Raw genomic sequence first — 16,174 nt, forward strand, 5'->3', positions numbered from 1 at the left:
CAAAACAAGATCTTATTAATAAATCACTACCAAAATTTAATGCAGTGGAGAATACTTCATTTTGTATTTTTATGACCTCTGAATATATTTGCAATACAAAGCCTTTGTCAAATAATATTTACACTTTTACAGTTGAGTACCCCTTTCCATAGTTTCAACTACTTGACAATTACCAATTTTTAAATCTTTTTGAAGATCTTTTTGAGGATTTTTTTGCTATGAAAATTGACATAGACTTCTAGTTTCTAGTTAACATTACTTCCAGCACATAAGTAATTCAAAAGTTGTCATTCCACCCTAAGAATAAGTAAAAAGCTGAATAAACTAAAAATCAGCAATTCTTGGATTCATCAGTGAGATCAAGAGCAAATCAGTGCCCCAAACTGCAGAGGCAGGCCAACACAGAGAACCACAGCTCACCGAAATAAACCAACCAGGGGTCAGTGCCTGGGTCGGGAAATCTAAACTGGAAATTGAGGAATTGCTGGACGTTTAAAGTAGAGAAATCCGAGAGTTAGAAACTCCAGCATGACCCATGCTTGACTGAGTTTCACCAGCATGAACCCCGCCAGGTTCTCAGAGTATCTGAGAAAAATCTTCTCCTGCTTCCAGCTTGGGGAGAGGTAAAGCAACCATTTATAAACGTACTGCAGCATTCAGTTCTTATTCTTAACAAGGTCTGCCCTCAGGAGGAACTAACCACAGCCTCAACTGCTGGGGGGTTATCAGCACATAATTGACTTGGTGGCAATACCCAATTCCAACCTGCTCTAGCCATCCTAACTCACCTGGGGGTTGAGGGGAGGGGCAGGAGAGGACTGAGAAGCACTTGTGAGGTTCACAGGCTCACTAGAATTATAAAACCTAATTATAGGACTACTGAACATTTCCCCTCTCCCTCCACACCTTACCACAAAAATGAGTCTGGACACAAACCACATACCCTTCTAAAAAATTAACTCAAAATTGTATTGCAGACCTAATTGTCAAACACAAAACTATAAAACTCCTAAAGATAACATAGGAAAAAACCTAGATGACCTTGTATATGGCAATGACCTTTTAGATACAACACCAAAGCTACCATCCATGAAAAAAATAACTGATAAACTGGACTTCATTAAAAGTAAAAACTGGTGTTCTGTGAAATATGTCAAGAGAATGATAATACAAGCCATAGACTGAAAAAAAATATTTGCAAAACACACATCAAATAAAGGACTGCTACCAAAATACACAAAGAATTCTTAAAATTCAATAAGAAAACAAATAATCTATTTAAAAATGGGTCACAGATCTTAACAGACACCTCAGCAGAGAAGATATGAATACACAAATGGCAAATAAGCAGAGGAAACAATGTTCTTTCTACATCATATGTCATTGAGAAAACATATATTCAAATAAAAAGATACTACCACAAATCTGTGAGAATGGCCAAAACCCAGGACCAGCACCACCAAGCGCTGATTACGATGTGCAGTAACAGGAACTCGCGTTCACTGCCGGTAAGAATGAAGAATGGCATGCCTGCTTTAGAAGACAGTTCAGCAGTTTTTATAAAACCAAAGATACTATACTATCTAGTAATCACACTCCTTGGTATTTACCTAAAGGAGGTGAAAACTCACGTACACAGAGAAACCTGCACACTAAAGTTCGGAGCTGCATTTTCCATAATTGTCAAAACTTGGAAAAAACCCAGGTGTCCTTCAGTAGGTGAATGGACAAATAAACTGGGGTACATCCAATGAAGTATTATTCAGCACTAAAAAGAAATGAGCTATCAGCCATGAAAACACCCAGAGGAAACTTAAATTCTCATTACTATGTAAAGGAAGCCAATGTGAAAAGGCTACATACTACATGATTCCAACTATATTACATCACAAAAAAGACAAAAGTATGAAGACAGTAAAACAATCAGTGGTTACTACAGGTTAGGGAGGAGGGACAAATGAAAGGTGGAACACAGGGGTTCTTAAGGGAATAAAATTACAGTATTCTGTATGATACTGCAGTGGTGGATACATGATATACATCTGTCAAGACCCCTGTAAGTTTTGAATGACTATGACATGTCAGTAACTGTAACCAGTGCACCACTCTGGCAGGGAATGTGGGTAATGGGGGAGGCTATGCCAAGTGGCGACAGGGGAACATGGAAATCCTCTGCAGTTTCTGCTTGACTATGCTCTGAACCCAAAACTGTCCTAACAAATAAAGTCCATTAAAAATAATATATTATGGAATTAAGCTAGTTATGGACATAATTTGTAGTGCTGACTCACAATTCTGACATTTTACTAGTCTGCTATATAAACCAAACTATAACATGTACTATTTCTGCAGTAAAAAACGCTAAAATTTACCATGAAGAATGCCTATCTCAACATTTAAAATTTTCTTAACACAATAAGTGGCCAATGGTATTTTAAAAATTATGTCAATCAACAGCTTTCTTTTCATATGAAATGAACATCAAAACAAAAAGAAATAACTGTAGCACCTAGATTAATATAGTATAGTATTAATACTATAGCACTATAGTATTAATTGGGTTGAAATAGGCCTCTAGTTACCTCTTCCACTATTATTTTGAATTAGATTTTTTAATCATTTTTTAAAGATTTTATTTATTTATTTTTAGAGAGGGGAAGGGAGGGAGAAAGAGAGGGAAAGAAACATTAATGTGTGATAGCCTTTTGCATGCCCCCTACTGGGGACCTGGCCCATAATCCAGGCATGTGCCCTGACTGAGAATCAAACCGGTGACCCTTTGCTTCACAGTCTGCTCAATCCACTGAGTCATGCCAGCCAGGGCAGATTTTTGTACTATTTAGAAACAAGTTAAGACCGGTTGAAAAATATTCATTCTTATCATTTACTGTTTTGGAGTTAGGACTAGGACTAAAGGGATCAAAATGAATTGTATTTATCACGGACAATTCTTTAAAATACCTTTTGATATATAAATATACTTTTAAATGAACCATTTGCTCAGTCTACTATAAAATACCCTGATAAATAATAGTGGTATGGGTTAAATATACAAGAAGGAACATACGTTCTCACATGACAAGTAAAAACAATCTTCTATCCCAACATCCACTCTCAGATGCTTAATGGCTGAGCTCTTTTCTCAAGTATGATAAAGTGAATTTTAAAAGAAAAATATGACACATTATGAAAAATACAGTACAAAGACTGAATAGATGGAAAAGTCTTCTTTAACACTTTTTCTCCTTTCAAAAGACAAAAAGGAAAAATGCACAAAAGGAAAGCAATTTAGCAGAAAGTACTGCAATAGCTGACGCCACTAGATTTATAGTCACCCTTGGCAGAGTACCGCTGTGAAAAAGCAGAGGTACTGCTATTACAAGAAAAGATTATGTACTTTCAAGAAATGGTAGGATTAATCACTCTTCAACGGACAACCTCACAGGGAAAAGTGTCAAAGTTCTAGATAGCATTTGCTTAAAGAGATACACATGCAAAAACTGTAATAAAAATACCTCTAATTTAAAACACAAAACCTTGGTATTTAACAGTAACTACCACATAAGTTCTAAGACTACATATATTTTGTAAATAACATCACATGTTAAGCAACTCTTAATCTTTAAGTAAAGATGATTATAAACCCAAAAATTTAATTGCTTTTAGATAAAAACCTTTACACTGTCCCCCATTTTAAGGGAATCTAACTTACTGTAGATTAATGCTTATTTTTAAATCACAGCAGCAATAAATATAAAGAAATGAGCCCAGTATGTCATCTTTCATTTATTCTTCTTACATAACAACTTCCAAAAGGACTAACACCAGTTGGAGAAATGGAATTAAATATAAATCAGCCTTATTTACTAAATAAAGTTATATCTACATTTACTGCTACTGGGAAATGATGCAAACACTGAGCAATAATAATTTTTTTCAAAAAGTAGATATAATTTCAGTTTCCAGTTAAAGTACCATGTACATTCTTTCCAAAGGGGAAATGCAATACATCCGACTCTGAAGAAGATAACCATGCTCCTGAATTTGTTTCTAGGAGCTTTAAAAGTTTTTTAAATGTATTTTTATATTTACTTAAAAATGTAAAAAATACATTAAATGTAAATATAAAAATGTAAAAAATACATTCAATGTATAAATACATTAAATTCAATGTATTTTTTAAATAAATAGATTATTTATTTTCTAGGTCTTCTTCCACAAGTGAAAATGAATTTCTTTCAACATTTCCAGACATCTAAGAAATCACAATATTTTTATAAAATGCTTATTGTAAAAAGTGAATTATCTAATCATATCAATATATCTCTATGTAACAGTAATGAAAATATTAGAAAAATCTACAAATGAAAATATATTTTTAATTAAAATTAGAAAGCAGAGGTCTCAAACACGTTGAAAACTTCAATATAATTGATCACTGAACTTCCCCTAAAGAATGTCCAATTAATCAACTTTATTGATCTATTAATTAGAATTCACAAGAAAATAATGCCTCTTTCACAGGATCAAAAAATCCTTAGGAAAATTTTACCTGGCATACTGTGGCACTAGGTGCCATTGGGTATTGCTGTTTCTTAAAATATTTTTCTATTTATGACTAAAAGTTCAATTTAAACTGATGTGTAGTTTATGATATTATAAAAAATCAGTACTAACTCCTTTCTGAACATTCGTCTCCACATACAATTGAAAAGCAAGGCAGAACGATAAACTAAAGCAGGAACTGGCAAACTTTAGCTTATGAAATCCAGACTACTGCCTAATTTTATAAATAAAGTTTTATTGAAATATCTGCATTCCTCCCTTTACATACTGTCTATAGCTGCTTTGGTGCACACGGGTACACTGGCAGAGTTGAATTGCTGCATCAGAGATTATAAAGCCAAATTATTTACTACCTGGCCCTTGTACAGAAAAACTTGCTGGCTAATGAATTACAGACTTAGATTTTCATTACTTTAAATGTATGTGCACACCCACCCTCCTTCAATCAATATCATCTGTAGTAGAGGACACAGTGAACTGATCGTTTAAGGATTGCGTGCTCTTTGTTTTAATTTTACAATTATACAGTGACTACCATCTGGTCTCTGGACTCTTGCTAAGGCAGAGGTACTGCCTGATCCCGGTTTCCATCGTTTTGGATCCCACCACACCTTCTCATAGGCTATAACATTTCTAACAGCTCCTCTGAAAGAATAGACCAGTCAACAGTATAGCTATAATGTCTAAAAGATTAAATTTTAGACATTTAACATCTATGTAATATTAAAGAATAGTAATGTATTAGATGTTAAATGCTGAATTGAGAAAAACATGGTTACATGGGCAGAAGCTAAAATGGAATTAAAACAAACATGCATCACAAAAACAAAGGCACTGGAATTTAAAGTAAGAGATATTTTAACAGGGAACAATGTATTCCAGACTTAGTGTTTGGGGTTCCTTTGGATATATAACCAGAAGTGGGATCACTGGGTCAACTGGCATTTGAAAGAACATAAGCACCCCTATGTTGAAGGCAGTATTATTTATAATCACCAAGATATGGAAGCAGCCCAAGTGTCCATCAGTACATAAATGGATAAAACAACTATGGGGCACTTACACAGCAGAATATTCAGCTGGAAAAAAAGGAAATTTTACCCTTGGCAACACAGACAGACCTGGAGAACATTACGCTGAGTGAAATAAGCCAGTCGAGAAAGACAAATCCCATATGATTTCACTCGTATGTGGAATCTAATGAAGAAACGGAAGTAAAAAGGAAAATGTGTAAAGACTCAGAGGTAGAAAGCAGGCTGACAGTTCTGGGTGAGAGTGGGTGTGAGTGGGTAGGGAGTGGAGGGGTTGAGCAAAAAGGAGAAAGGACTCATGGATATGGACAACAGTGTGGTGACTGCTAGGGCGAGGAGTATACAAGGGCACTAAATGGTAACAGAAAAAATACAATAAAGGTTAAATTTTAAAGAAGAAAAAGAAAAATCACTGAAGGCGCGGTACCCTGTGAAACCCTGAGTAATGAGGAGTAAATGGTGATGACAATTCTCCCTCCTACCTCCCCTCTCAGTCCACCTTCCACGCACACTCAAAAAGAAAAAAGGGTACACAGTAAATAGAGCCAAACTTCTTTAAAATGAAACACAAGTAAATGAGAGATTAAAGCAATTAGGATTGTGAAGTCCAAAAGTAGATGACTTCTAGACATTCAATTCTTCAAAAAATGTTAAAAATTATAATACTGATATACAAAGATCACTTTCTTCTTTATTGTTACAAATAAAAATTAGAGATGGATTCAAATCAACATACAATGTAATTATGTAGAAGCCGAAACATCTTTATTAGAAGAAGTCTGAGTAATTAATAAGAAGATACTATTTCTTTTCCTTAGAATGACTTACTTCGCAGGTGACTAAGTAAGGAAAGGGAGATGTTTCAAGCACCTTTTACTGAACAGGCTTTTATGATTACAGTTTTATTAACTTTATTTCATAAAAATTAAGTCAACACTTTACTTGGCTTCCCAACAAGTTTTGTAGCACTAGATTATGTTTAAAACCTATCTTAATAATAGGCATCCAAATATAAAGGGTAGGACAGAGTAAAATGCTCTTTTCTCTATGTCATTCTGTTATATGCTTAAACAAATAGACAACCGTTTAGGTCAAATCAAAAACATTGGATTCGATTCCCAGTCAGGGCACATGCCTGGGTTGCAGGCTGGTTCCCTGCAGGCCAACTCCCAGCAGGGGACGCACGAAAGGCAACCATACATTGATGTTTCTCTCCCTCTCTCCTTCCCCTCTAAAGTTAAATAAATAAATAAAATCTTTAAAAAAAAACCAAAAACATTTGATTAATCAGCAATCCTAAAATACTGAGTATACCTTCTGATGATAACATGCCAAATCAGGACAGGAAATTCTCACTTACACATTACAAAATAAATCAATACTGACACTCTGATTACTAATTTTCATCTTGTAAATACTGTGTCACTTCCAGCACTTGAAGTTAAGCTGTGGTTATCTTTGCCTTTATCTTTTTTTAGTGATACTCACCCCTATAGTCCAATTATGTACATGTATACTGGCAGTTACTATTATTTCAAGTTACTATACAATTAACAAATTTAGCACTCAAATGACGTACCAGCAACTCAAGGAAGACAGTCTCCACACTAAATTTCTTACATAAAAATGAGTAAAACCATGTAATTAGGGACCCAGTGTTATTTTTCAGTAATTTCACTTTAATTTGACATCTTGATCATTAACACTCAAGAAAGGAAACTTTGTTAAGTCCCAGATTTCCTAATCTGTGACTTCACTTTCTGTGATTTCAATTACCCATGGTCAACTGTGGTTCAAAATATTAAATGGAAAATTCTAGATATAATTTATAAATTTTAAATAGTACACTTGTTCTGAGGAGTGTGATAAAATCTTGCACCTCACACCAGGTCACAACGCCTACATCATTCCCCTCACATCATCTTATCACATAGGCACTGTACCATCTCACACGGTCATAAAAAGAAGGGCGAGTACAGTATAATCAGCTTTTTTAAGAGACCACATTCAGATAACTTTTATTACAGTGTATTGGTACAATTGTTCTCTTCCATTATTAGTTATTGCTGTTAACTCTTACTGTATCTAACTTACAAATTAAACTTTATCTTGGAGTAGGTATGTATATGAAAAACCATAGTATTCATAGGATCTAGTATGACATGGGGTTTTAGGCATCTACTGGGGGTCTTGGAACAGCTCTCCAACGGATAAGGGGGCTACTGCACAAAGAAAAGCAACAACCCACCATCTCAGTATTCAATGTGCATTGTTTCAACAACAACAAAGTGTTTTTCCTTCTCTCATTTCTAGAAAAGGTTTGCACTTGAATCTACTGACTTGGATTATGAATGGGGTCAACCGACACCAAGTAAAGGGACACAAGGCAGGTGGAGTCCCAAACTCCCTCCTCTGCAACGGGCACTCGGAATCACCCCTTAAGAGCTCACGCTAGACGGAAATGGTCCAGTGCACTCCCAAATCCTTCACCGAAAAAGAAATTCTAGATACTAGAGTTTTCAGAACTCTTGGGAATCATTCATTACAGTCTCCTCATTTTACAGGAGAAAAAACAAAAGCCCAGAGATTTTAGTTGGCTTACCCAAAATTAATCTGGTGACTAGAACCCAAATTATCTAACATTAAAGTAATTCCTCCAAAATCCCTTTACCTTTTTCCTTCAGAATGGCACCATCAGATTATAATTTGAAAAGCAAATTATACTGAAAAACACATGAAAAACAGAGAATACCAAAGGGGGGCGGAGACCTCATCCTACTTAAAGCAGAAAGGCTTAACAAGCACAGACCTGATTCCGTAACAATTAACATACACTTTTTGATTCCATTCAGATTTTATCACACATTGTTTCCCTCCACAAGAAATGCATTGCAAATCACTGCTTCCAGGCGCACATCATTTCGGGGGGGGGGGGGGGGGGTTNGGGGGGGGGCGGTTCTAAAGTAAATGTGCCTACCCCCCCTTCCTGCTGTGGTAGACCATGCCAAGAATGGCAACCTACAGCTGACACAGTACTCATTCTTTCTTTTATACAAAGTCCTCTTAAATAAAGAGTTAAGAGTTGAGAAGTAAAAGTACTGCGAAGTCCTTATTTCTCCGTTTCTCCTCTAGAGCTAGAATTCCAAATGACTAGCTTTCTGTTCTGAACAGAAAGGTTGGCAGGGAAGAAGAATAGATAAAAATCTGGCTAAATTCAAGCTAAATATATTGTTTCACTTTGAACTATTTTGAACAAGTCATACTTCCAAGTCCTTTTTCCAATATTTTGTTTCCTAAAATAAAATTAATAAACAGCATTCAAACATTCTAATGCTATCTTACAAGCACAAAATTATTAAACAATCATCTATTTATCATCTATGTGTAAGCAACTTTCACATAGGACTTATTACATTCAAATATTTTGCAAACTTGTGGTTGAGAATAATAATCACTTTAAAGCCACACTTTAAAGAGATAAACAATACTTTTTAGACCTTTTACTCAAAAGCTGCATCAGCTATAAAAATAAATGAAATTAAGGCCTTCATACACAGTGCCTCTCAGCAATTACTTGTGAAATAAATGAAGGACCTGAAACTTAAAATCACAGAAAAAAATTTCATTAGTAACAATGATACTGAATGTTCACCAAAACTGTCCCTGCATGGTCTTAAAAATCTCAGGTACACACTACTTCATTTAATCCTGATACTAATGTCATGAACTAGGTAGGGCTGTTATTCCTTTTTAACTGAAGAACCTGGGCTAAGTGCAGAGGTTCTTCACCAAGGGCCCCAGGAAGATTGGCGGGGTGCGGGCTGCCACACTGACAGCAGGAGCAGCCCTGGCATTCAGTAGGTGGGACCAGGGCTACTACACAGCCTGCAACGTGCTGGATAAACTCACAGAATAATCCAGCCCCGAAATGCTCCCACTACTGAGAGACCCTGACTAGGATAAATGGACACTGTCAGACAGCTAATCATGGCTTTAAACTAGTTCAATTCAATAACAAAATCCAGGAAATCAAATACAAAAGCTTACCAAATTCTCATGCTAAAATAAGTAGTCTAGACTACCTTCTCGAAATGGCAATATGACAAGAGTAAAAGATTCAAATGCAAATATTACTGGTACTTTGCCACCTTCTCTACCAAGTTTCCCATGTCTGTCTTGTAGTTGCCTCAGTATATTTACAAAAATTTTTATCACCTTTAGTTACTCCTTCTAAGATGTTATGTAAAAGAATCAGCAAGTCCTTCTCCAGTTCCCATTCTACTACCCCATTCTATACCCATTTTACTAACCATATGCATCAATGGTTACATTTGAAGTTTCACTTAGTCTATTCTTTTCCTCCATGACACCACTGCCCCGATAATCATCCTAAATATCACACTCTCTTCCTGTCAACATCTCTTATATAACTACAGTGATTCCTCAATAACGGCCAGGCAACCCCAGGTTAACAGTCAAGGTGCTCTACCAAATGGCTCCTTATCTCCCCCCAACTCAATCAGGATCACTATTCCAAGGAACCTCTTTTGTATTCCTCTAAATTACGATGATAATTCCCTTTTCTCTAATTCTACCCACACTGTTTGCCTAGAATAATTTTCCACTCATTCTTCTCTGCCATTCAGAATCCTTACCTACTAGTGTGTATAAAGGTCACCAAATGCAACTAATTTCCCTATAATCTAACTTTGTGCAGTGTCAGTACACCACTAAATAATTCTTTAATATCAATTATGTTTATCTAGTTCTAGTCCTTTAATTTGGCCTGGAAACTTTTTGAAGGCAAAAATCACATTTCGTTTCTTCTGAATACTCACATTTATGACTATAATATAAGCTACTTGGAATCACAAAACTGTTTCTCAATGAAATCATCATCTAATACAGCACCTTCAATTTAAAAGTTAAAAAAACACCCTAATTCAAGAACACATAATTCTTTACTGACAAGAACCAGAATTCAGGCCACAATCTGTAACCTAATGTTAACACTTAATTAATGCTTGTTAAATAAACTCCGAGGTATATTACTAGATGTGCTTTCATTCTTTAATTAGAACCTTCGTCCCCCTTTTACTTATCCATAAGGGAATAGATAATTAGATTGTTATATCCCATTTGTTCTTAAATTTTTTAAATTTTTTAAATTATAGTTTACATATATTAGTCTCACATGTACAACATAGTGATGAGCCACTTATATTACTTACAAAGTGATCATCCCAGTAAGTCTGGTACCCATTTGACACCAGACATAGTTATCACAACACTATTGACTGTATTCCCTATTATCCCAATAGTTTATATATCCCATATACTGTCTCATTATTAGTTAGATACTACTTAAGGTTCAGATTTTCACCAATTCTTGTCTACAAATAAGAGATACGAGATGTAACTTTCTTCATGTTGTTCTTTTAACCTCAAAGTACATGGACACAGTTTAGTCCCCCCAAATTTAGGGGGGCCTTCTATTAGTCAAACTGGATACCCAGCTCCAATTCCAGTGGCCCGATTCTACTTCTAAATATATCTCCTTATTTCTGCTCAGCAATTAAAAGCAAAGAAAAAACTTTATCCAGAAGCATATTTCTTCTCTAAAGATACCTTTTAAGACAACTATATTACAGGCTACAAGTGTCTAATCTAAGAAGAAGCCAATGTCAATAAAGAAAAATATAAAAGAGCAAGGGCCACAGGACTAATCTTTAATAATTCTGCATATTATATCAATATGAAGCTATGACATTAGAGACTAAAATTTTAGTTGTCTACCTTTGAAAATAACGAAGAGAGAGAATAACATATCTTAACTCACATATGTGTAAATTAGGTAAAAATAAAAAGGTCTTAGTCATTTTCTGTAAGTCAAAGCCATAATAAATCAAGCTTTTAAGTTGATCTACATAAACTGAACAGAAGGAATGACTAGATGGTGTTACTGGTAGACCAAGCAATTTGCCACTCTTATAAATCTCAAAAAAGGGAAAATACATAATCAGTAAGTTGTTTTCCTGACTTAATCCTAAATACAGTAATACAGGTTCTAAAAAAATAGTCTGATTGTAAAGTATAATTACCAATTTATTTATACCCATATAGTATTTAACTACTTAAAAAATGTGCATAAGCAAAAGTGACATACAAATAATGATTTTGAACAACTGATCCTTGCTTTTATCTGGCAATTAGGATTAGGCCTAACATTTCTACTCCTCCTTTGTGTCAACTTGCTAATTACTCAAAAGCAGTAGGGGTAAAGGTCCTGTCTAAGAAAAATATGTTTTATAAAATCAGCCTTGCTAGTGATACTCCCTTTATAATTACATTAAATGACAAAAGGGGTACATCGGCTGTTTAAAAAAAAGGAAAGTTAGTCCCTGGCTGGCGTAGCTCAGTGGATTGAGCACGGGCCTACGAACCAGGGGATCGCGGTTTGATTCCCAGTCTGGGCACATGCCTGGGTTGCAGGCCAGTTCCCAGCAGGGGACGCACAAAAGGCAACTATACACTGATGTTTCTCTCCCTCTCTCCTTCCCCTCTAAAGGTAAATAAATAAATAAATAAATCTTTTTTTTTTTTTTTTTTTAAAAAGGAAAGTTATTTACCATGAAAAAACTGAGACTGCATTGGGAAAATTGTAAAAATTCAGCCCATTTAAAAGAAAAGCAAAATAGTACTAAAATAATTGAGTTAATTCAACTTTTTTCTTTTAGTCCAGTAATGATATTCTTTTGTTGGGAACAACAAAAAAAATCAGTTTTCAGTTCTAAAGAGCAATCTAGATCTAACAATACACTAATCTTGTCGCTACACAGTTTTACTGAACACTCAGTACCTACAGTGACAGAAACTGACTTTATCCCCATCTTCACGAGACTAAAAATAGGAATCCTAAGTGAGAAGGCACTGATCNTCTTTTTTTTTTTTTTAAAAAAGGAAAGTTATTTACCATGAAAAAACTGAGACTGCATTAGGAAAATTGTAAAAATTCAGCCCATTTAAAAGAAAAGCAAAATAATATTAAAATAATTGAGTTAATTCAACTTTTTTCTTTTAGTCCAGTAATGATATTCTTTTGTTGGGAACAACAAAAAAAATCAGTTTTCAGTTCTAAAGAGCAATCTAGATCTAACAATACACTAATCTTGTCGCTACACAGTTTTACTGAACACTCAGTACCTACAGTGACAGAAATTGACTTTATCCCCATCTTCACGAGACTAAAAATAGGAATCCTAAGTGAGAAGGCACTGATCATTTGATTTTGGAATAAGAATCTCTGAACAATTTAAGCCCAGAATATTCTAGTCTAAACTATCTGGATGTTTGGGTAAGAGCCCTTTAGACAAACAATTTAGAAATTCCGATTTGGATCTTGGCTGGTCAGACGTTATCATTTTAATTGGTGTGACTGCATTACTGATATGAATGGGGGACTTCACTTAGTAAGAGTTCAATGACCCGTAAAAACCTTTTATGCTCATTTTGAAGAGGGCACACTGATATCAAATGGAACTTTAGCATATCCTAATATCATATACAGTACTTCTTTGAAATGAAAATTTGATAAAATTGTAAGGAAAAAGCAAGGCACATGTTTAACTCAAATGCAGGTTCCCCGCCCCCCATCAGGGGCCGGGTATAAGTGGTAAAAAGCTCCCCTCCGTGCCATGTTTGTTTTGACAATAGTAATGTCTAGTGAATTTTTTCTATTTACTACCAACATACTACTTCAGTAATACGTAGAAAGCAGATGTCCTACAAATGACCAAACACGGTATTTTCCTTTAAAACTCTTATGTTTAAGTTCAAAAATAGGGTATTTAGGTTAAGATGGTTCAATGCCATTGTAAAAGCAAAACACAATTTAAGTTAGTTTTTAAAAGAGGAAATGAGACATAGTCTCCATTGTTCAGACTAAAAAAATTATCTTAAAGACTGAATAGGAATTTGGAAAATAGGCTATGACAAAACTACTCTAGTTCATGCAGGAAAAGTAATTCTCTATTGAAATACTTCAGAATACTGGTAACCCAACAGTTTTTATACATACATAACAAACATAGACTACAAAAGGAAAACATCAAAAAGAGTACACTTATCTATGTGCATTATGCTAAGAAAGTGCTCTGTAACTTCTGGAGATAGCAACCTTCATAACTAGCTTTATAAAATGAAGACTTTTGTCTTCTATTGATTTTTCTAGATGGACAAGTCAGAAACAACCAAATTCAACCTCTAATTCAACATCAACCATGTGCAATTGTTAAAAAACAATTAAAATGTACCCTGTGCTACTGTTTTTAAACCTAGTCCTTAAATATTTCATTCAACAGACTACTATAGTATAAGCAGATATGTGCCCCTTAGAAACTTCTAGCTCCTAGCAAAGATGGTAAAACTTTAGAACTCTTTGGGGATATATGTTTAGCTACTATAAATGGATAGCCAACAAAGACCATAATAACATTAAACCTGAAAGTATTTGTAATCTAGAGAAAAGCTAATACCACACGATTTCACAATAATATCCACCCAATCATTTCTTTGGAATTAAACAAGAACAGCTAGTCAGCATCACAGCAGGACTGGGGAGAATACAGTAAAAGTTTAAAAAATAAAATTCAGTGGAAGGATACAGCCTTAAAGCACCAGTCTGAGTTCCCACTGCCAGGATCTTCTGTACAGGATCAAAGGCCAGGGCTGAGGGTTGGTAGGGAAATCCATGGCGAACAGTCTAGGCACGGACAGGTGACATCACACCAACCAAGGCAGCAAGCAGAATTTAAAAACGGAAAAGTCAATAAAGGCATTAAAATCTAGAGCCAGTTATAATTGATAAAAAACACATATGTATGTACTTACCGCTTAAAAACTATGAGATCTATATTAATAAACAAAACTTATTCGTATAGAACATGAAACAAAAAAATCTATTCCAGTATTACTCAGTAATTTCTGCTTTTCCATAATACTGTCATTTTATAAAGAAAAAATCCTTATGTTCTACATAATTATGTCAGACCTAATTACTAAGTTTACAGTGGTCAAAAATTCTGTAAATTCATTTAAAAATGCAATTAATGTATTATTTCAAGTGTGATTGGTACATCAGTTTATTTGGATGCTAACCCAAGTACTTATAAGGTAAAGCTGTCATATAAATTAGCCAAGCATTCAGTAAAGCAAATTCTCAAACATTTATCCCAACGTTTCGCAATTACAACAGAGTAGGTACAACACATTTTTGCATTTTGCTACGAAATTCTTAATCATTTTGGGGCATTCGAGCAAAAAAAGTGTTACCTACACACTTCTAAGAAACTCTAACATATGAAAGCATGGTATTTATGAGGAAGGCAGGTATTATTAATACGAAGTTTGCATTTCTCGTGGAGCAGCTGCTGATTTAATTCGCTGCATCATTCTTTCTGAATTACATACCGCTATGACAACTGTCGTGCCACTAACAGGCAAAAATCACAGTACTAACTTTTTAACCAAAGGTAAGAGGGCTCTGAGATTTCCTATGTTAAAACCTCCTACCACATTCTAAAAGTAACGAGCAAATATCTCGTTGAACAGGTCTGACGTTTTGATAAACATTCATTAGACACTGTTTCCAAGGGAAACTTCGAAGTTGGTGAATTACACTAAAAGGCTCGACTCTAAAAGCTGTAAGATCGTTAACGAAGAATACGCATTAAAGATCAATAGAAGTTGGAAGTAAACCTGAATGATTGTTGTATGTGAAGGGGGGAGGGAAATCAATGACAAGGTGTAAGATGATGTCAATCTCCAAAATAACCCACCAAGCAAATGTTTGCTAGAGGAGCCCTTTAGTCGCGATATGATTATTATTGGCGCTCTATTCCCTAGGACTCCCCCGTGAAGCCCGAGCGGTCCCTGTAAAACGACCCCAAATTTCGCGGGCTGCACGCTCCGCTCACCTTGCAGAGCTGAAAGTGCTCGGACTGGAGCGTTTCCTGGATCTCGGGCTCCCTGTTCCCAGACGGATGCTGCTGCGGCTGCTGCTGCTGCGAGGCCGAGGACGAGCCGGCGGTCAGGCCGTCCAGCACCTTCCTGATGTTGAATTTCCTCATGGTCTCGGCGGGGCTCCCTCGCTGCCCGAGAGGGGCGGCGAGCGGAGTCCGCGAGCGGGAGGAACGAGCCCGGGCCGAGGGCAGCTTCGGCGGAGGAGTGGGGGTGAGTGGGAGTGCGAGGGGAAGGAGGCAGCTGGGGAGAAGCAGAAGGCAGTCCAAACAGGAAATACTGCGACGACGACAGAGCGGCGGCCACCCGAACCCCGGGCGGCGACCCCTCTTCCTCCGAGGCCGCCGCTTCAGCCGCCGCCGCCGCCGCCGCCTCGCTCCGCAGCCGGGCGGCACCGCAGTGGCGGCGGCGCCCAGAGCCCGCTCTGCCCAGCCTCACCTGGACGCGGGCTGACTCTGCGCCGCGCCGCCGCCCCGGCTCGCCCCCGCCGCCGCCACCGCGTCCATGGCGGGTGGCCCCGCCGCTCTTCGCCCGCCCCGACCCCGCTGTCCCTCGGCGCT

General features: G+C 36.5%; 1 protein-coding gene across 4 annotated transcripts in view; it reads right to left on the reverse strand.

Moving 5' to 3' along the window:
- The window catches only part of STXBP5 (syntaxin binding protein 5), a 131,692-nt gene extending 115,876 nt beyond the window's left edge, over window positions 1-15,816 (reverse strand). For all 4 annotated transcript variants that reach the window (XM_037034862.1, XM_037034861.1, XM_037034860.1 and 1 more), the window contains exons 1-2: window positions 15,572-15,816; window positions 14,261-14,358 (exon numbers count right to left, since the gene is read on the reverse strand). In XM_037034862.1, coding sequence (XP_036890757.1) covers window positions 14,261-14,358; window positions 15,572-15,724 — 251 coding nt within the window. In that variant the 5' untranslated portion in view covers window positions 15,725-15,816. The remainder of the gene's footprint in view (window positions 1-14,260; window positions 14,359-15,571) is intronic.
- Between the last annotated feature and the right edge of the window lie 358 nt (window positions 15,817-16,174).

The sequence above is a fragment of the Sturnira hondurensis genome, unplaced genomic scaffold (assembly GCF_014824575.4).
Source record: "Sturnira hondurensis isolate 20B ecotype Veracruz unplaced genomic scaffold, ASM1482457v3 Scaffold0022201, whole genome shotgun sequence".
Classification (NCBI taxonomy): domain Eukaryota; kingdom Metazoa; phylum Chordata; class Mammalia; order Chiroptera; family Phyllostomidae; genus Sturnira; species Sturnira hondurensis.